Here is a 22,079-nt window from a genome sequence, read left to right on the forward strand (position 1 = left end):
GTCCAGACCCAATTCCTCAGAGTTCCTCCGCAGGACATGTCTGAAAAATTAAATCAGGAACCGCAGAGTGACTCTCCCCATTGGGGGGGTTCAGTTGTTTCAGGTCTAAAATGCGTTTGATCGCCCCCCTCTCCCCCAGCTCTGTCGGTCTTATTAAATTTCATGTTCTCTGAATGGTACATTTTCATAACCCCTTCTGTCGTGCACCGCGGGTGTAACATATATCAACGTATGAGGAAATACAAGACCCAGAATATGGCATTTGGAAAAGTCTGCGTGCGTTTGCCGGATTTTTCTCTCTCGCTGTATTTAAAAAGCACTGAGGTTTCAGAACCGAGGTTTTGCTGATGCGCTGTGTTTCTTTGCTGTTGAAAAATTGATGGTGTTAAGATGCTGTGTCGCACAACCACAGAAAGCTGCAGAGCTGTTAAGTGTCTGGTATATATATTTTTGTAAAGTCTGTTTGTATTGCACCTCAATTACAGGAAGGGTGCTTGTTTGCAAATCTTACAAACAATGCAAATACAATCGTGAGCACCTTTATCTGTTTGTCAATAAACTGGTTGATGTGAAGAGTGTTAAAGAAAGTTGCAGTTTAATTAAATGTTAGCAGCTGTTTTTTTCTAAAATGTGAATGAGAAAATACAGAAATCAAAGCACAATAACTGCATTGGCCATATGATGCATTCAGGGTTAAATTTCCATGTGGTGTTTTTGTGAGTTCTGCTTGCCGAACTTAACTTTGGCAACGTGTTTGATTCCGTGCATAAAAGACAACTCTTCACGTTCTAGATCTGCTTGTTCACCCGAGGACGATCTGTGCCCGTTTTATGTGTGAGTATGACTTACCTTCCACACTGCTGGTGTTCGAGCAGCAGGAAGCCGCCATCTTGGTTTCCCCTCTCTTGTCCGTTCTGTCCGTTCGCCGCCGTGCTTCACCTGCAGTCTGTCAAAGAGTTTTATCCAGAGAAAGAATCAGGAAGTCAGTTCAACAACAGAAACAACACAATACTTAAATATGGAATTCAGCTAACGAAGATGCTGTTTTTAATAACATTCAGATACGCTGATTTATGTCTCTGTTATGCTATTAAACTCCAGCATGAACCACCAAAACTAAAACCACATAATCAAATAATATCTGGATAAATCTCGACTGACTGCATCACTTTGTTTTTCCAACATAACCTGCCAACTAAATTACTTTCTTTCATTTCCGTGACTAACATGACTAACACCATTTATTACCCTTGTGTTCTTTTTATGTGAATCATTGGTATTTAAGCTCTGCCATGTCCCTCACTGCATGTTTTTAATGTCCTCAATGAACTGACTCATCCAGCTCATCACTTCACTGGGACTCATTTCCATCTCTGAAAAAAACTAAACGAGCAAATCAACCCATCTGTTGAGGATCTGTCAGCTTCACTCCAACGTGTTAATGTGTCCTTCAGAATCGACTTCATTCTAAAACTGTTTGGAAACGGGACTTTGAGTGGGTGTCACATCATTTTGTCGTCTTCTCATCTCTTGGCGCGAATCAGTTTACTCACTCTTGAATTAATAATATACGCCCCCCTTCAAATTTGTCACATGTCGCTTGTTCATCGCTGAAACGATAGATTGATGGAAGGCTTGATTTGCTTAGACGTTTTTCGGAGGTAAACATTTGTTTTTGAACAGTCAGACGTCAAGAGTTTATATATAATTCATTGACGTCTCACTTCTGGGCTGCGAGTAGGGAGACAGGAGTTTGCTAAGAGACAGGCTGAGTTCAGTGTTTCTTCAGTCAGAGGTAAATCTAACGGAGGAAAGAAGAGCAGGCCTCTGAATGTAAATGAGCCCATTTAAAAAAGCAGGTAGTTGTGCAGCGCTGGGACCAGTTTGTATCTGATGCTAGTGTCGCTATTTTGGGTAAATTACCATCTGGGTTCAGCGATAAGGCAGCGACATAATTGCCACTAAGGTGGGTAGTGCAGTTTCTAAAAGCGGGAGGAAGCTAAATTGTTTTTGGTTCAGGGAATGTTTGACTCAAATGCGTGTGTGTGTGTGTGTGTGTGTGTGTGTGTGTGTATAGAATTACATATGTTCCAGCAGAATATCTCGAAGAGTACAAAACCAGCTCGGAGCAGGCTAAAGACGATGGCTTCTCCGAAACAGCTCCGGCACCAGATCCAGCTCCAAAGTACGTCCTCACCCTCCGTCACTGGAACAAATAAACTTATGTTTACATGAGTCATTCTCTCTAAATCAACTGTATTTCCTTTTTCGTGCATATTCATGAACAAGCAGGTTTCTTCTTTCGTGCCTCTGTTGGGTGATTGCTGTGCTCCTTCCTCCTCTTGTTGAATACCCTATTCACTTTGAATCATTTTGAATTTCCCCATTATAATCTGTCTAGAGATATTCCCAATCTCCCTGAGCGTGAGGACGGAGAGGGAGAGGAAAGTGCCTCCTACAACAACTGGAACCAACCCAGAAAGTGAGCACTTACACTTTGCATCTCAGCTTTTTAATCTGCTTTGGCCGACGTGATGCAGCTTTCAGAATCAGATCAGAACCAGAGTCACAGCAGTGAGTTTTCTAAAAAATGACACCGGTATATATTTCTCAGAGTGGAGCTGTTCAGGGAGCCGGGCAAGTCCCTGGGCATCAGCATCGTGGGGGGGCGAGGGATGGGCAGCCGCCTGAGCAACGGAGAAGTGATGAGGGGGATTTTTATCAAACACATCCTGGCGGACAGCCCTGCTGGACAGAACGGGACCCTGAAGACTGGAGACAGGATCGTGGAGGTAAAGGAATCCGAGTGGCAGATCTTTTTGATCAAATCTGACGTTGTTTGAGGAGGAAATTTGCAGAATACGAAATTAAAAAACCCACCAAAGAATGCGTGTGATTTGGATGTTTCAGGTTCCTGTACAACTCTATTAATCTCTCTCTTGTCTGTCTTTGTCAGGTGGATGGAGCAGACCTAAGAGATGCTAGTCACGAGGAGGCAGTGGAGGCGATCCGCAGGGCAGGCAACCCCGTCTCCTTCCTGGTGCAGAGTATTATTCACAGGCCCAGGGTAAGTCTCTATAACAGTCTCCAACAAATTCCTAGTCTCTACCTCTTCATTTTTATCTAAAAGGTCACCATTCCCCCACTCTCTACCTTTACTCCTGTAAAAGCTAAGTGTATCGGCACAGGCCACTTAGGGCACTTTCAAGAACTCAAACATAAAATATATATACGACCCCCGTCTCTCAAATGATGAAAGGAAAATCCAGTCGTTTATGACAGGGACAACAATCCCATCCTAAAGATAGTAGCGGGTTTTAACCTTAAAGTGAAGCTCGTTGAACATCCCTGTGTCAACAGCATTGTTTGTGGTTTGAAGGTGCCCAAAGGCTTTTAAAGCATGACTAAGGAGGTTTGTTGCTGGGGATTTGCTCCAGTGTCACAGTCAATCACTTCCCATGCGTTACTTCCTGTCTGTGAGACATCCCAGCATGCTTCTCCTCAACAGGCTGGTTCCTCGTTCAGCCTGGTAGCAACTCATAGTGTAAGAAGGGCCAAGAATTTAATACAGAATCATATAATAAATTAAACTTAGCTTAACTCACCAGCTGGATATTTTCCTCAGGAGATGTTGAAGATCAAAATCAGAGCTCAAAGCACAGGTGGATACTGGACTTACTTTAATAAATAAATAAATCAGGTGCAAGAGTCCCTTGAGCACCACCTGCTGACAACAAAGAGTACACATAGAATTTTTCTCACAAATCATTTCTGTCTAATTTATTTAGAGCAGCTTGGTTTTACTTACAGATTTAATGCTATAAAAAAAAACTTTTATGTTTATAGTTAAGCTTGGATTGGAAACAGCACTAAATGGCAAGCATTAGAAAGTAGAAAACATATTTTTTATCTCTAATTTCCAACATTTTACACAAGGTTTCTTTATGTCCCATGGTGTTAATTCTAATTCTGCACGTTGTGAGTTGCTTCAACCCTCCTTCTTTACCCCCCCCCCCCACACTGCTTTCCCAGCCTGAGTCTATATGTAGCCCAGCCTCATCGCCTGCTTTAGAGAAACACAGCACTGCTTTCACATGCATGCCGCATCCCACATGTCAGGTAATCTGTCTCCCTCTCTTGGTCTCTCTCGTATTCCTCTTGCATCAGCTCTCCATTACACCTCATCTTTGTTGCATTATCTCTCCCGCCTCGTCCCTCAGCCGAGTCTTTCTCTCTAACTGCATCTTTGATGATGCACATGTGATACTGACAAACTGAAATTGGAGATTCCATCCCGGGAGGAAAATAACTGAAGGCTTATAATAATAATATCCAGTCTTTTATTAACGGCAACAATGGAAGGAGCCACAATGTGTTTTCATTTGAATCAGAAGTGTCAGCAAGTGGTACATCCCATTTTATCACTGGCAATAGAGTATTTTAGAGAACCTCTATGCTAAAGGTGTATAAAGCAGACTAGACTCAGATTCTTAATGCAGTGCAACTCTGTGAAGAGTTACCTATCATCTCAACAATAGCAAAGCAAATATTGAAAATTATTTGTGTTATTCTGTGGTGAGACCATAAAGTCACTGATATTGAGTTGCAGCTCCTACGAAATTCACGAGAATAGAAGGCATGGTTTGGAAAATATTGTTTTGATTAGACGATATCTGCGAGTGCTGGAGGCGGGTCAGTGGTGTCGTTTTTAAATGCAGCCACTGGGGGCCAACTAGGGAGCATAATAGCAAATCCTCGCTGCTTCCCTTGAAGTTCCCCTTCCTCCCCTTGTAAGCAGTGAATAATCTCAAGGTAGCCCCGAGGAATCTTTGAAACATTTTGTTAAACTATTTCAGAGAAAGGAGCTTTGCTCGGGTTCCTACTGATGCAGAGGAAAACTGCTGTCCTCAAGGAAACTGCTTGCTTTAATGGTTTCCTCATTTAAATAGAACTGGAGGTGATTTAATCCTGCGTGCACCCCCCCTTCCCCACCACCACCACTGCTCCTCCTTTTCTTCTTCTTCTCCTGGATGGCCTCTGATTCAGTTGTGTCTCAGAGACTCAGCCGTCGTATTATATATCTGTCATGTTGTCAGCTTGTTGATCCTGTGTGTGTGTGTGTGTGTGTGTGTGTGTGTGTGTGTGTGTGTGTGTGTGTGTGTGTGTGTGTGTGTGTGTGTGTGTGTGTGTGTGTGTGTGTGTGTGTGTGTGTGTGTGTTGCTTTCCGAAGCCGCCCCTGCCCTTTCCGCAGCTAAATAGCCGCCGCGGGTTGAGCCTTTGCCGCACTAATCAACCCTACTTAGCACCCGCCCTCCCTCAGGTTAGCAAGCTACCCCGTGTCTGTGTCCGCCTGCTTTAGCATGTGTGTGTATGTGTGTGTGTGTGTCTTTCCCTTGACCTGTGCTGCTTTTATTTGTGCAATTTGTGTTTACAATGTCTGAAAACAGCTCTACTGTGTTTTCCTGCATAGGAACATTTTCTCACATTTTTTACAATGGCACTCAAAACTAGCTCCTATTAAATATTAATAAAAGGCAATTCCTAAGAGGTGGCAAAAAAAAATTCCTCACTGTCTGCATGTCAAGTTTCAAGTGATCTTACTGTAGAGATTTGGAGAAATTTAAGGGGGAAATGTGCTCAATTCTTATACTGGCACTCAAAAGTAAACTCAAAGCAGAGGCTTCTACTGTGAAGGTGCCTTTTATTTTCCCTCTTCCCTCAGCTTTGAAAGCACAATTCTTCCTAATTATCCCTGAAACGTCGTCCAAAGTGTCTCACTTGACAACTAATGCAAGGACGACAACTTGATAAGACAGGAGCCATCAACACAGATGCTGCTATTATGTGACAAAAAGTGGAAACTGGAAAATGCATTTTCTTTTTCTTTTCAAAATTGCCAGAATTTCGAGGCAAAACCTTTTAAGATCAATCACTGGGAAGAATTGGTCAAGCTTGGACGGATGTGTGGTGCTGGCCAAGCTTTTTCAGTCAACACATCAGTGTTTTGGCGTGTGTGTGTGTGTGTGCGTGTGTGTGTGTGTGTGTCTGTTATTGCCAAAAGAATCGCTAAAAGAAACTATTTAAGAAATATGGATTTTCCCCTCAGTAATAACGGTTATAAACAGATGGCTTTTCACGATAGAGCATATGCCGCGTGATTCTGGTTTTCGTCATTCAAAACACTCCTGACTTTGTACGAACTTATTAATATTTATGGGATTACTGTTTTGCAGTATGCAGCCGCACGATACAGTATCTTTCTCTATCTGGTGACATTGAAGTGAATATTGTGGGGGTTTTTTCTTGCTTTTCTCTCCGTACGTGAAACGAGTTAATGAGAAATTCCTGATTGTGACCATCTGATGCGGAGAGCAGTGATTTACCTTCTCGTCTTATACGCTACAGGCGCTGATAACAGACTCCAGTGAGGACAGAGCCGCGGCCGTAACCAGGGACAAGGACAAGGTTGGTGTTTCCAATGATCCTCCGCCGAACACGTGTGTATCAGTGTTGTGTATTTGTTGTCGTTGTCCGAAAGCGTTGCTCACAACAGTCACAACCAGGTTTTTTTGAAAATAGAAACGACGTCACTGTGAACATCGAGATACATTTTCAAAACGGAACGCTGACACATGTTTGTATTTGTGTTGTCTCTCTTAAAGATGTCGCCCCTTTGTCTTTTCTCTGTAGGAGGGTGACAGTCTCAGTAGACTTTACCTCCGCCTCTCCCCAACTAACCCTTTCACTCCTACCCCGTTTAAGGTTTGTGGGTCTCTGTGTTGTGCTTTTCACCCCCCCCCCCCCCCTTTCTGTGTATGCTTGTGCAGACGTGTTGATACTCATCGATGCAGGGTGTGCATCGGGGGAAATCGAACACGCCGCACATTGCATACACGCCTGTCTCGTCCCAACATCTCCTCCGTCTGCTTCGTGCACTTTTGTCTTTTGTTGTTTGTCACTAACTTTAAAAAAAAAGAGCTGGATCAATATTAATTTTGAGAAAATCAAATTTTTGATTTTTGGCTATAAACACGCGCTGTATTTTTTTATATTCATCAAAATTGTGATTATGTTGCTCTAAGTCTTCAGGTAAGTATATTCCAATTACAAATACAAATGGCTTGATAATTGCATAATTTATTAGATAATTAGGATTTTTTGTAAGCAGCTGAAACAGGCTGATTAGCCTAATTTTGCTTTTTGCCTCATATTACATAACTTTTAATTGTACCTCAACCCAAAACTAACATGTCCGATTAAACGCGATGACGCTTTTATTGAAAACCAAGCATATGGCCCCCTGTTGATTCCATCAGCAGCTCTCAGGTGCCTTCCTATCCCTTTAAACCTCACATATGCCAAATGCTTTTCTGTCTCTACCTGTAATTTTCTCTAATAAACTGTTGTCCAACTCCATCTGCGGCGTGACAGCCGGCGAAGCATGAAGCGGCGAAGGCATCTCCCACCAGCGCTGTCCTCCCCCTGCCAGTGATGCCCCATGTGGGAGAGACTGATACAGACACGCTGACGGAGATTCCTGGCAGACCTGCTGAGGCAGAGGAGGTGGAGGAAGAGGAGGAGGAGGTGGTGGTGGAGGAAGAGGAGGAGGATGAGTTTGGATACAACTGGAGTGAGTTCAATTTTTCTCTGTTTCTTAAGGTTGTTTCATCTTTTAAACAACAGTAAAAATTTGAGTTTTGTTATATTCTTGTCAATTAATTTGGTTAATTATAAGATTTTTTAAACACGTGCAGTGTAAACGATACAAAAAGTGACCTGTGACCTAGTCTCTGAGTTTAAAGTTTAAACTAATATATTTATACACTTGCCATGTATGCATTATCATATAACTGCCACTAGAGGTCCCCCAAATTATATGTAATATATTACAAATCCACCCAGTTTGCATAAAGTGCTCGACGTGGTTGTACCCTCAGCAAATCCTTAAGGACTCAGTGTCCCAATTAAGCTATTAGCATCGTGCAGATACTGTAACGTCAACTGTAGGTTCAGCTCTCAGATTCAAGGAGAACAGGTCACATTCATCCCAGGTAGCCGGCATAAAGGACAGACTTCCAGCCTCCAAACACCTGGGACTACAGAGTGTGTGTGTATGTGTGGTTGTCTGTGTGTGTGTGTGTCTGTGTGTTACTTACGGAGAGACAGTGTCCGTCCTGTGGGTTTAAGATTGATGAGGTTGGGCCCGGGGAGGTGAGTTGTGGAGATTAGTACAGGACTGATGGTTCAACGGTGGCAGGGAGCCCAGAAACGCACGCGCCCATTGGTCTGAGCAGATATCTACCACACCAGAGACAGGAGAGGTAGACAAAGACAGAAAGAGAAGGGGACCTGAGTGAGAACAATGGAGACGGGGCCTGAGACAAAAATAGAAGGCGAGGCAAAGAGAAGCAAAAACAAATTGAAGCAGTGTTGACATTTGAAACTTTTGCCATTTACTTTTACCAAACCCAAACACCCACCCCCTTTTTTGAGCAACATGACATGAACTAATATGCAAACCCTTGCGATCAAGACAAATCTGGCATTTCAGCAGCATTGTGGGCTTTTACATCAATATGACTCTGTCTGCCATTTCTCAGAGAACGTGATCCAGCGCTATGGCAGCCTCCCAGGAGTCCTACACATGATTGAGCTGGAGAAAGGCAAGACGGGCCTGGGCCTCAGCCTGGCAGGGAACAGGGACCGCTCTCGCATGAGTGTGTTCGTGGTGGGAATAGATCCCAGTGGGGCGGCCGGCAGGGACGGACGCATGGTGGTGGGGGACGAGCTGCTGGAGGTAAGTCGTAGTTATTTTTTGTTTTGAATTTTAAATACTTATTTACTTGATGTTTGCATGACTACATATTTAATATTAGCAATTAACTTTTTTTTATTCTTTTAGATCAATGGGCAAGTCCTGTACGGCCACAGTCACCAGAACGCATCCTCCATCATCAAGAGCTCACCATCAAAAGTCAAAATCATCTTTATCAGGTAAAAAAAATACTTTTAGTATGTAAGCTTCTATGGACTCATTACCATGGCAACAGCTGTGAAAATGTACTGTCAGAAAAAGATTTCCATATTAAAATGTTCTAGTTGAATGTAATGCCACTTAAAATCCAGTAGAGGGGGCTGTTGTAATTTAACAGATAGTTGTACTTGCAGTAATATTAAGTAGAGAAGCAGTTTCGTCCACAGGTGTGTGGAAAAAAGTATTTATTAGGAATTAATACGTGGATATTGAAATGTATCCATTCTAATATCATAAATTAATCAACTTTTCCACAAGGCCAACTAAACGTGGTGTTTTAAATTTGTAGTGTGACTCTGGAAAAGTTAAATTATGTATAACAACGCGTCTATGAACCCTAATCTCCCACAATAGGGAGAAGGATTTAGACATTTTTAAAAGGTAAACACAAAAAAACTACATAAAACATGTAGATGTCTCTTTGACAAGCAAGTATTAATGTTATTTGTGTAAAAACTATATATATACACTAGTATACATAGTTAATGTAACTTCGGATTGGGATATTTCAGCCGGCACATAAGACTCGCCCACTGCCCCTCTACCGAAACCTTCCAGCAGATCACACTACTTAACCTCCCGTTTAAGTCCCATCCCTCTGCCGACCCCCTGAAAGACACACTGTGATCAGCGCACATAAATCACGGCTCCGCTGTCAAGGCGGCGGAGGAGCGACGATTTACAAGAGTTATGACTTTCTGCAACAGGAACACAGAGGCGCTGAACCAGATGGCTGTGGGACCTGTGAGGGAGCGTGAGGGAGACACAGCGGAGCCCCACGCTGAGGTACTGGAGACGCTGCTCGTGGCCACACACCAAACACACACACACACAAGTGATCAAACAGACTTACTCATGGGGGATGCTACAGAGTGAAGCTGCAGCTGCACACAAAATACAAAAAAACATTCTTAGTATTTAATTTCTACCCTTTCTATGCTGTTTTGTGCTCCTGAATGTTTCCAAAAGTCACTTTGGGTGGTCCTGGACTTCCCTTCCTCCCTTGGCTTGTGTGCCACTCAACCAGAAACCACAAACAGTAGTGCACACACTGTCCTGTCCTCCCTCCTGCTAACACACACGCACAAAACTTATTTGCATCATACTGTAACAACTACTGTATTTGTCCCTACAGCTGGACACGGAGGCCGCTAATGGCGATGCCGATGCTTCCCAATATCTCCATCACATCATCCAGCTGGAGGTGAGATGGTTTAAACCTCCTACACATGACTCACACACGCAAGTGCATTCGAATTTGTAAAATTGAAAACAATAATAGAGAGAAAAGGTCTTAGAAGCAGCGTGATAATCAGGGAGATGTTCACAAAAAAGTCACCGGAGCGTCGCGGGAGAGAATGAGAAGGAACACACGGGATCTGTCGAGTCTGACAGGCTGTCAAGACGGATAAAAGAGACACGACAATGTCAGGGAAAAGGGTGAATAAACAGAAAATGGTGAATGGGAGAAGAATGACACGACAAATAAAGGGAACGGATTCTACCACTTGCGGTGTCTGATTCCTGTGAAAATATCACATTTCAATTCGGAAAGCTGTGACGTGTCTTTTTCAGAAAACAGAGCTCTCGCCAGGGAATATCTCAAAATCGTACAAAATACAAAGGGAAAGACACCACAAGAGGTTTTGGGGGAAAACATGCTATTTTTTGATTTAGGCGAACTGACAAAACAAGGGAGAAAGTGATGGAGACAAGGGGAATATTCCTTTAAAAGCTGCAGCTAGATTCTGCGGATTTGGGGATGACAGTGTAGGACTAGAAGATGCATCTTGGTCGCTTATTGATGCGACCAGGAACAAAGGAGATAGAGATAAAAGGCAGCTGTGTTTTCCGTGGCTGGTGCAGCTCTGTTATTATTCTTTAACTAATGCACTTTGTCTTCTACAGGACGACGGAGGACTTGGATTCGCTTCTGTCGAGGGGAACACCGAGAGCGAAGAGGAAATTCATGGTGCATCAGAAGTGGAAGGACCCTCCTTCCTCTCCTCTCTGCAGTCGACCTGCCAGGACAGGGTTTCCTCAGACAGGGTCCTCGCCAGCCTACCCAGCATGCCTAGCGACCCCGAGGTCGTGTTGATACCGGCAGAGGCCGAAGCCGACACGAGTGAGAATTCTTAGAGTTACAAGAAAACCTCAATTTGTACAATTCAGATGATTAAACACTAGTGAAAACATCACACCTTCCACCTCAATCTTACACACTGAACCTTGAATATATATCAGACAGCTTTACCAATTTCCTGATTTATCAATAGCATTTCTTTCTTTGTATTATACCTCAATGCTTCCTCCTCTATGTCAGGTCCGAGTCGCTCCCCCAGTCCTTCCACTCTGGCCTCTGACCCGTCGACCTGTCCCATCATCCCCGGCTGTGAGACCACCATCGACATCTCCAAGGGCCGCACAGGCCTGGGCCTCAGCATTGTGGGAGGCTGCGACACTCTGCTGGTGGGAAGCAACACACACAGACACACACACACAAAACAAATCTGCTAATGAGGAAGTATCACTTTACTAATAAGCTGGTGTGAGGGGGGATTCTGAATATAACATCCTGTGGGTCAAGTTCAACCTTAAAAACACCAATTAGGCTAATAATGTGTTCGCTGTTTTTAGAAATACACTGTAAATACACCACTATTTAGAAGTGATGGACTGTACTATCCCACCCAGGATGCCACCCACTTAGAACCTTTGGTGGTGGTGGTAGAGGCGCAGGTTCAAAATAGCCAGGGCGGCTCAGGAATGTAGAAATTATGTTGTCACAGTCGTCCTCCTCCTCCTGCACTCCTCTGCCGTCCTCTCCTCGGTCCATCTATTCTGTCTGCTCAGTCAGGCTTGGGGGGGGGAGCAGCTCTTTGTCTGGCCTTGGCCGCAGCAGACAATATCCCGCCCTGGAATGTGACCTCTGAACCCCAAATGACACAGTGGAACGTGAGGAAAACATACACTGGAAGTCAGGGACATCACAGAATGGAAAAAAATAATGTGAAACGCAGAATAGATCAACATCATTATGACAACCATCCTAACTAATTCCCTTTAAATAAACAGGCAGCGCTCACCTTTTTGTTTCTGATCTCTGATTTATCTCTGCTCTTTTTCCTCTCTCTCTCTCTCTCTCTCCAGGGGGCCATCATTATCCACGAGGTCTATGAAGAAGGGGCAGCCTCTAAAGATGGCAGGCTATGGGCAGGAGACCAGATCCTGGAGGTGAGCTGCGGAATAATAAGCATCACTTATGACCCAGATCAAAAAAAAAAAAAAAAGAAGGATTCTCGATAACTGAGACGTGGCTGCCTGAGGAGCTCCGGCACGAGAGCTCCGGTTTCAAAGTTCACTCAGAGATCAAATAGTTTGATGCTACGAAAAAACTCCGGGAAAAACGATATTGAGTTCTCACCATATATAAATAAAACACTTCAAACCAATGAGACAATGATGGTGAGGAATGCAGTGAAAGGTTAGGGGAAGTGACCTTTTAGTATAAATTTTGTATGTGTACCGAGGATTGACAAGTTAAGTATCCCAGCTCAACTTGGATTTGCCCTCTGTGTGACCTCATGCTTTTGTCACAGAGGCAGGGCCGGGGGGGTGGAGCTGAGGAGTTAAGTTATGGAAGCTCGATCAGTCGACCGGAGCTGAAAGGCAAACAAACGCACACACACACACACACACACACACACACACACACACACACACACACACACACACACACACACACACACACACACACACACACACACACACACACACACACACACACACACACACACACACACACACACACACCCTGATGACTTAATTACCCTCTACTATTCATTTCTGTCCCCGAGCCAAGCTGTTAAGCAAAGTGAGTGTTTAGAAAATAGGGTCAGAGGAAAGTGAAAGGAGCCGTTTTCCCAGTCCACAGCGACGCCATAAGCCACGATGGGAACAAGCCTTCGCACGTCTCAAGCTAATGGGGTATTTCCTCTGTTTAATGCGGTTAAAAAAAGAGGGTGCTTGAACGTGTCCTTAAAGTTTGAGAGTTGAGCTTCTCACAGTTTTGAGGTGAGGCTGCTTCCCTTTACTCGAAGTGTTCCAACGTCACCCTGTGGTTTAAATATCAGGACCCAGTGTCCAGTCGTATCAGCAGGTTTCTTTCAGAGGGAAACAGGAGCTCAGGGCTGAATCGGAAAAATTCAGTTTTTGCATTAAATGCGGCTGTTAGCACTTTACACAGTCCCCCCCCCCCCTGCTGCTTCCACTTTCAGAATATGAAAGGACTATAACAGGATTTACTGCTTTGCCGAATTTCCTCTTATAATTGGAAATGTGCTCAAGCAATATAGTTCAAAATAATTGAAAATGAACCTTGAATCTGTTGTTTTTGCTTGGAACGTTGCAATAATAACCCCCGGCTGTGTTCAAACAGGTGAACGGTATCGACCTGCGCGCAGCCAGTCACGATGAAGCCATCAACGTGCTGCGGCAGACCCCCCAGAGGGTCCGGCTGGCGGTCTACAGGGACGAGGCCCAGTACAAGGAGGAGGACCTGTGGGACTCGTTCAGCGTGGAGCTGCACAAGAAGCCCGGCCAGGGTTTGGGCCTGAGCATCGTGGGGAGGAGGTGAGACAGATCTGCAGTCAGCTGAATACTCGAAAAGCTTTTTTGATCAAGCTACCTTCTTGTTGAGTGTTAGGAATCAAGTTCAAATAGTTTGAAATAGGTTTGCCGGACTAAGAATATGTTTTAATGTACTCAGATTGTTGTAATTAGCTGCTGGTGATTTCAGTGTGAGTATATAAACAAGTAATGAGAGTATACACCAACTTTCACTGAGTCATAGATATATTTTCTTCATCGTGAACCATCAATTATTTACTGGTCTATCAGGAAATGGATCCACCACAAAATGAACTGTGTTCTTCTTTGGCCCAAACCCCACCATTACACCAAGTTTCAAGAAAAGCTGTTCTTTAGTTTCTATTTAATCTTGGTGGAGGTTATAATAAGGGAGGTGAAGCCAACGAAGAACATAACCACCTTGTTCTGTGAGTGACATTATGCAGTAATTAGGGACTGCTCTGTTTTTCTTTTTTAAAACGCAGATCGCGGGATGAGAGGTAACCGTCATTAAAAACCTTTAACTTTAAATATAGAGTAGAGAAATGAAATAGACTAATACATAGAGAATCAGATGCAGTCATGAGGCCCTTTCCCCTTTAAACCTCAACTTTACTGGGTTTATTTTCCAGTGAAAAGTGTATTTAGTAGTTGTTGGTTCCAAGTAGATTGAGAAGAAAATCCTCCTTTCTCACGTAGACAGCACAGAATCTTAAATTGTGGCTTTTAAATACTTTCTCAATATTGTATTTATCTTCCTGGATGGATTTCTAACAATGAGAAGTGAGTCAGCACCCAACCAGTTCTGTTACAGTCACTTCCAGTGGCACCAGTGCCGACCAGTACCCCAGAGTTCTGCCACGGCCACGGCTGTAACCACATGTTCACTGTGTGTAGGAATGCTGCTCCCGCCGCAGCTGTGCAGGATGATTTAAAGCGGCCTGAGCAGGAATTGTCTTTCACGTAAAAATCATTTCATGCTTTTATTCTGGTAGAGCGTTTATGAGTTAAGAGACATGTGGGAAAAGGCCCGCTGGTCGACAGGCTGACAGTTTGCTCCTGCTCAGTGTGTGATGACTGATTTCACCTTGGGGAGAAGCCTTAGGAACGATTTATACAGACCGCACAAACCTGTGAACTACATTTATATACCCTGAGGTCCTCAGTCTCTGGATTACACATGTCTGGGTCGTCGTAACTGCACGAAAAAAGCCTTGAGTTTGGGTCAGAGGTTGAAGAGTTTGCACAGCTGTAGGCAGATCAACTTTTCGATTTAGTTGTAATCGATTGCCTCGGTCGCAGCGGCTCTGTTACAGAAGTGCAAAAAAAAAAAAACTCAACTAAAATGCTCAATAGGAAGGAAAAAACTGCAACTTAACCAACAACCGAAAATCCCTCTGCTAAATCGGAAAGAGCAAGCTTGCAGTTTGTGGTGAGGAGCTGTGACAGCCAAGCATCTCTGGCAGTGGAGACCAAGTGGGATCGAGTTGCTTTTCGCCTCCCGGCTTTTTGTGAGTCCTCATCCACGTGGAGGCTGGCACCTCACATACGTATCTGGAAAGAAAGACACAGGCCGAGGATATGTCAACTTGTCTCCGGTTAACAACCCAAAGGGCTGTGCTCAGAGCAAAGCAGACATATTGACGATGTTGACCTTGGCTGTAGCCGGACAAACTCTACAAACCGTATTTTTCATTTTACATCTCAAGCTGTGGTGGGCCAGACAGTAGGAGGTGTAGATTTGAACCACAAGCAGCCACTGTGTCAAATAGCAGAGCATCAAAACCAAAATTGGTAGTGGGACATGTGACAATCATCACAGCTAACTTTGGAAGGTGTCGACAACCATCATTCATTCATTCTAGTAAAAAAAGACCCAAAATATATCTCTCATATATAATTAGATAAAAAAAACTACAAGTTACAGGCCAGGTTATGTTTTCTTTAAACACAGTAAAGTCTCAGTTGTGTCTGACTGCAGAATGTCCTCAGTAAGAATATACACACGATCCAAGATGGAAAACACATTTATCGAGGTTACACACACTCTTAGCTATTAGATATTCCATTTCCTAAGCTGTGTGGCAGTGGTTTCTCCCCCCACCCAAAAAAAAAAAAAAGCATAAGCCACAATTGTGCGAAGGCCCAGGGAAAAAATGTGAAACCGCTGGATCAATAGTGTATCATCAAGGAAAAGGTCAGCGAGTAGAAAGGGGTTCAGTGAGATTCTCAGTGATATGGAGGCTCAGGCAGTAACCCAGAGTTTTTCTTTCCACCCCTCCCACCAGGAACGATACAGGAGTGTTTGTGTCGGATATCGTGAAAGGAGGTTTGGTGGAGACGGACGGTCGGCTGACGCAGGGCGACCAGATCATGTCCGTGAACGGCGAGGATGTCCGGTCGGCCACTCAGGAGGCCGTGGCCGCGCTGCTGAAGGTAAACGCGGGGTTCTTACGGTCATCAAAAACCTGGAAAAGTCATGGAATTGTAAAATGTTTATTTCCAGGCCTGGAAAAGTGCTTGAAAAAAATGAAATCCCAAAAGTTTTGGAGATGTCATGGAAATTTGGTATATTCATATTTCCATGTCGTTCATTTACGCTGTTTTAAATAATTCATAGGCTTTTAAAATAAATACGCTCAAAATATAAGCAGGCATACTCTCTCATACTTATTGAAAAATTCAGTGGGGAAGCAGGTGGGATAATGCACTATGCCAGGGAAGTGTAGATTTAGCCATGCTTGGCTACAAATGGAAAAGTACATGCCATGGGTTACAACAGACAAAGACCAATCAAACTATTGTCTCATTCATTTGTGTCATTTAAGGTATACTGTATGCTTTGAAATTCTCATTGTTATCTTAAATACAAAATTTTGTCACTTTCATGTATACACCGAGATTTCACAAAATCTTTGGTCATTGAAATTTGGTTTAAAGTTATTGAAAAGTCATGGAAAAGTCATGGAAATCCATTGGTCAAAATGTGTATGAACCCTGTAAATGTATACCTTGTGTATTTGAATAAAACATCTTCTAACTGTGTGTGACCGGGACATTTTAAATAAGTTGTTCTTCCATGTTGTAGTGCTGCGTGGGGCCTATAAGCATGGAGGTGGGTAGGTTTAAAGCTGGTCCCTTCCACTCTGAGAGAAGGCTGTCTCAAACCAGTCAGGTAATTTCCCCTCTCCTCTAACATCTGTCATTTCGGTAACGGCAGAAAACGGCCGAAAAGGAAAATAACATCCCTAAACGCTTTCTGTTTCAGATGAGTGAGACAGGCATCTCCAAGGTGGCCGCCTCCCAGTCGTGTTCAGACTCTGGAAACCTTCCCGTCGACCCTGACAAGACCGGAGAGGAATGCCAGGAATGTAAGTGTCCCGACTTCTGCGAGCGTAAAGTAACAAGCAGACATTTAATCCACGGGCCATGTGATAAAACAACAACAATCCGCTCACAGCATTGTGTTTGTTTTCACTTCCTCTCAGCCCCGGAGCCGCAGGACACCAGAGCGGTGGAGTTCACCAAAGGTCCCAGCGACTCCCTGGGGATCAGCATAGCAGGCGGAGTGGGAAGTCCCCTGGGTGATATACCCATCTTCATCGCCATGATGAACCCCGTGGGCCTGGCGGCTCAGACCCAGCAGCTTAAGGTACCGGACATCCTGCTCCCTCTCAGCAGCCGTGGAATACAAAACCAGCGAGAAGGGAAAAGCATTTTCCGCAAATTGCTCACACTCATAATTATCAGACCCCTAAACCTCCCTCATTTTTTTACCATCAAGATCCATGAACTATTTTTCCCTCAGAATAAAAAACATCTGCACCCTGATCCGGTTCCACACCAAAATTAAACAGCTTCTCTCCCGACCCACACCACATTCTTCCACCGAGTTTCGTGGTAAATCTGTATTTTGGTGAAATCCTGCTAACTAACAAATAAACGCATAAACTGCATTCCAGTCACACCAGTCATTTTTGTGGTGGTATTGAATGTGAAAGCCAGTTCCTCACGCCGGAGTTGTTCCCACTCGCTTTTGGCCAGTAGGAGTTTTACAGCGTCCCAAAAGGTCAAGAGCCGGCCGCCTGTAGCCGTGACCTTTGCGGTTTAACGACAGAGAAACCAACAGTTGTGTCTGTGTGTGCGACACAGAAGCAAGCAGGACAATGGCTCGCCGGAACATCCATCGTAAATCTCCCACTGCTGCATTCACATTATTAAGTCTACAGAAGGGCTCATTGAAATGAATAGGGGATGGGGGGTGGGTTTTGGATCGTATATTCATGCTGCTTTGTCTTCTCAGACAGAAAGAGAGATGAGAACGCCACATAATGAAATTACTCAGCACAGGCATAGTCGTGCATTTGTATTATGTGGCGGTGAATTAAACATTTTCGAGTAGCGTCTTGTATCCTCTCGTTGTGTTATTGTTACGAACAGTTTCTGAACTTTCCCTGAGATCGAGCTCCTCTGCAGAATTTGTCAGGTTTGTCATTTTTCCCTCATGTTCACTCTTTATTTTTAAACTTTTCCAGATTGGGGACCGAATTGTCAGCATCTGTGGAACCTCTGCTGAAGGCATGAGCCACTCGCAGGCCGTCACTCTGCTGAAGAACGCCACGGGCACCATCCAGCTGCAGGTCTCGCTGAAAACACACACACACACACGCACACACACTAACACACTGACACATTCTCTTACCTTTTCTGTTCTTATTAGCTAATAACCCACAAACACAGTTAGATAATCTGCTGATAAACTTCTGCTGAATACGTACATTTTATCTTTTCCCCTAAAAAGAACAGTCTAAGGTTACTAGCAGCAGACTTTGAAATACCATAAACCCTCCGTCCTTCCCTCTCTACCACCACTATCACAATCATTGTCTTTTGTCCTGTCAGTGTGTGAAGTGTACCGTGACCGTGACAGTGTGTGGTTGTTGCTGCACCTGTAGGTGGTAGCAGGTGGTGACACGACCGTGACGGGTCCCTCTCAGGAGCAGGCAGCAGCAGGACTCACGCCCAGCTGCATTTTCCAGGATGACATCGGGTATGAACGGGTTATTACACATATATATGTCATACAAAATAATCCATCCTAACCCTGTGTCAGTCTGTGGCTACACCCATGTCACTTTGTTTTCGTGACCATTCACATACACTGGGCATGTGTGTGCCGGTGTAAACAGGAAGCAGATTATCAGCAGTTTTTTTGCTCACTTGCAGAAAAAAATACTAACAACGAGTATTTATGAGTTTATGAGCAGGGATTTTTTTTTTTAACTGTTGCTGACAGTAACTGTTCACAGCATTTCTGCCTTCGCCGCTGGTATTCGAGATGTGACTGATAACAATCAATCAGGGAGAAGAGACGGGCGACTGCTTCCAAACATTTTCGAACTAAAAACAGGGCCAGCAGCATTTCCACATTTCTCGGTTTTGAAAGGCTCTAAAAACTCTGTAAGCTGTAAATGTGGCGTCAATGGGGCATGTAACTAAAAAAGTAGTCGTGTGGATGTAGCCTCTTTTTTTGTTCGTAGCCGTTAGATGTGTAATAGAGTAGCTTGAATGTATGAACTGTTAAACCAGATTTTAAATAGTTCACCATTTAAAATTGTGTCTCTGTCTTCCCATCAGCCCCCCTCAGTATAAGAGCATCACTCTGGACCGAGGACCAGACGGACTTGGCTTCAGTATAGTCGGCGGGTACGGGAGCCCTCACGGAGACCTGCCTATCTATGTGAAAACCGTCTTTGGAAAGGTGAGTCGAGAAAGTCGCAAGAGCAAATCTCCTCCTGACCCACACGTTTGGTTGTCGTCATTCCAAAGTTCTACAATCCGTGTGTTCAGGGAGCAGCGGCTGAGGACGGGCGGCTGAAACGAGGAGACCAGATCATGGCGGTTAACGGACAGACCCTGGAGGGCGTCACTCACGAAGAGGCTGTCGGCATCCTGAAGAGAACCAAAGGAACTGTCACGCTCACTGTGCTTTCATAGACAAACACATATACAAACAAACACACACTCACACAATAGAGCTCACACCAGCAGTATTTCCCATCTGGGCGATTGTGTCCAAAGCACCAGATGCAAACTGACATATGAACAAACCCACACATCGATAATAATGAAGGAGCCTGTTGCCCCATGTAGCTCTGAACACTGGGATCCATGAAGCCGACTAGATGGAGACTTATATCTCATATTTCACAAGAATCAATCAAACCAATCATGATCAAATCGTATGTCTTGTAGAAATATGAATTTATACTTTAATTTTGTATTATCTTATTTGGATTAGTAATCATGTGGTTAACAGTATTAGAAACTCCATGGCTCTGGATTGACATACACACGTTTAAGCAATAGAAGCAATATCAGATTATTTCTACAGAGCAGAGGTCTATTTTTGTTTTATTTTTACAGCTAAATTCAGAGCATGACAGTATTCTTTCCTTTAGGCGACAAACAAATTAGTAGGACCGAGCTAATTACTGTATTAGCCGAAAACAGCATTATTGGCCTTTTACTCTGCACGGCCGCAGGTAATTCACAAAACTCTGAATTCCCCGAAAGGCTGATGATGCTGTAACTGGTTTTGAACTCCTCACCAAGTCTCTGTTGTTTCAGCGAACGCAGCCTGAAGAGCATTTCTGCTCCAGGGGCGAAAACGCCTGCTATTGTAAATACACTGTGTGTTGACACATTTCTGAAGGGAAACATGTGAAATCCTTGGAGTGTTGTTTGTGGTTTTTTTGTACACACTTGACTAGTTGAGGAACTGTGAGCGTGTGCATGTACGTGTGTGTGACCTATTCACTGAGATATAGTGCTGCTAAAGCTGATATAAACTATTACGTCAAAATACTCGGATTTTTAAAGTATTAAACTGTGTCCGCTTGATGAAAGTGAACAGAAAAGCAAACGATCTGCTATTTAGGGTCGGAGTGGACGAGTGGTTCTTGTTGTCAGGTGGATTATATAACGGACCTGAGCTCATTTTGACCATGTTGTGTTTACCCAGAACAAAGACATCCAGTGTTTTTAGGAAGTCCTGAAGGATTCTGTCTTGTTGTCTAGTGTCGGGGGAGAAAGTCGACTGTTTTCTTTCTTCTCACCTTAAAATGTGGGTCCGGTACCGTCAAGGGGACGGTATTGGATTTTATTCACACTGAAATAAATAAAAGTGACCTTTGGATTCCATCGTTGTCGAGTTAATGTGAGTCAATTACACACGTCACCGGTTAATCCTCCGGGAAAACCAACCCATCACACCCTCGGACAAACGAACCATAAACTTTAACACAACCATATAATGTTATTAAATGAGTGATAGTCATTGAGCGTTGTAAAAAAAATGGAGAGCAACTTTCCAAGTGCACCGGCTTCTGGTCGATCTCAACCGCTTCCTGGTGGAAAGCTCGGGCGATGGACACATCTCCTCTGCCAGAACATCACTGAGATCACTTCTATCTTTAAATCCGGGAGATAAAAAGCAACGTACAGTTGAAATTAAATGGGTGGCACTTGAAAAAAAAAAGATTAATAGAAAAAAAAAAAGATAATAAGGCGTCTTTATTAGCACTTGAGCAGAGATTAGGAGATAAAGGATGGACGGTCGTGAGGAGCTGCACGTATGGTCCCGTTTGAATAGACCCTCTGTTGTCACCAAAGACTTGAGAGAACATGCACAGCTGCTGCTTCACAACCCGAAGCATGACGTCCATACGTTGGTTTATGGCAAAGAGGGTGGGGGGGGGCTACCAGTTCCTCCCACTCATCACTCAGGACCTTTGAAGTCCTGTGTCTAATGGGGTTCTACTTAGAGACGAACACTGCAGCGCCTGTATGGTGGAAGCACACTTGCTCGGCTCCTTCACCCTGAGGTCGAGACCCAGCGCCGTTACCCCCCCCCCCCCAGCAGCTGCCACCTCCACCACAACCCTCAGCTCCGGTCTGCACTCGACAGCTGAGCGTCCGACCAAGCACCTGTTCACGTCGGTCCCAGCGGTTTGGAGATACAAAAACCCAAGGACCCCCCCCCCACCGCAGGTTCAGGAGACGCCGGCTGGTTTACACAAGGCTCGTCTGCACAGGCCTCAGATGTGAGATCACATGTTGCGGCTGTGAGGTCACGCTCCACTGGGACGCCGGCACCTGGTGTCACTTTTCAGCGACAATGGCGCCAAAGCTAACCTCACTTAAAAGGGCTGAACGGGGACTTTCCAATAATAAGACTTCTTGACCACGTGAATATCACAGACGCTTTTCACGCCCTGTTGCTCAAACACCGTCATCTGCGTCACTAATGCAGTTTGACCCACAAGGCTTCAAAGAAAGAAGCGTGTTGCCGCCTGTTTAAACATTTAAGAGCCGGTATCACCGTCCGTGGCTCCGGCCAGCAAGACGACAAAGC

The 22,079-nt window shown here is 44.3% G+C and overlaps 1 protein-coding gene across 5 annotated transcripts in view; it reads left to right on the forward strand.

Annotated features, from left to right (window-relative positions):
- Window positions 1-20,868, forward strand: part of LOC132996315 (multiple PDZ domain protein) — a 43,116-nt gene extending 22,248 nt beyond the window's left edge. For 4 of the 5 annotated variants that reach the window (XM_061066658.1, XM_061066659.1, XM_061066657.1 and 1 more), the window contains 24 exons: window positions 793-834; window positions 2,078-2,185; window positions 2,402-2,482; window positions 2,615-2,792; window positions 2,957-3,067; window positions 6,406-6,465; window positions 6,691-6,762; window positions 7,432-7,630; window positions 8,601-8,797; window positions 8,903-8,994; window positions 9,742-9,820; window positions 10,170-10,238; window positions 10,943-11,159; window positions 11,358-11,503; window positions 12,185-12,268; window positions 13,473-13,666; window positions 15,952-16,099; window positions 16,752-16,838; window positions 16,932-17,034; window positions 17,152-17,315; window positions 18,199-18,303; window positions 18,619-18,713; window positions 19,301-19,424; window positions 19,514-20,868. In XM_061066658.1, the coding sequence (XP_060922641.1) occupies window positions 793-834; window positions 2,078-2,185; window positions 2,402-2,482; window positions 2,615-2,792; window positions 2,957-3,067; window positions 6,406-6,465; window positions 6,691-6,762; window positions 7,432-7,630; window positions 8,601-8,797; window positions 8,903-8,994; window positions 9,742-9,820; window positions 10,170-10,238; window positions 10,943-11,159; window positions 11,358-11,503; window positions 12,185-12,268; window positions 13,473-13,666; window positions 15,952-16,099; window positions 16,752-16,838; window positions 16,932-17,034; window positions 17,152-17,315; window positions 18,199-18,303; window positions 18,619-18,713; window positions 19,301-19,424; window positions 19,514-19,660 (2,902 nt within the window). In that variant the 3' untranslated portion in view covers window positions 19,661-20,868. The remainder of the gene's footprint in view (window positions 1-792; window positions 835-2,077; window positions 2,186-2,401; window positions 2,483-2,614; window positions 2,793-2,956; window positions 3,068-6,405; window positions 6,466-6,690; window positions 6,763-7,431; window positions 7,631-8,600; window positions 8,798-8,902; window positions 8,995-9,741; window positions 9,821-10,169; window positions 10,239-10,942; window positions 11,160-11,357; window positions 11,504-12,184; window positions 12,269-13,472; window positions 13,667-15,951; window positions 16,100-16,751; window positions 16,839-16,931; window positions 17,035-17,151; window positions 17,316-18,198; window positions 18,304-18,618; window positions 18,714-19,300; window positions 19,425-19,513) is intronic. The other variant, XM_061066660.1, reaches the window with a different exon arrangement.
- Window positions 20,869-22,079: the final 1,211 nt, after the last annotated feature.

The sequence above is a fragment of the Limanda limanda genome, chromosome 22, assembly GCF_963576545.1.
Source record: "Limanda limanda chromosome 22, fLimLim1.1, whole genome shotgun sequence".
NCBI classification, from domain to species: domain Eukaryota; kingdom Metazoa; phylum Chordata; class Actinopteri; order Pleuronectiformes; family Pleuronectidae; genus Limanda; species Limanda limanda.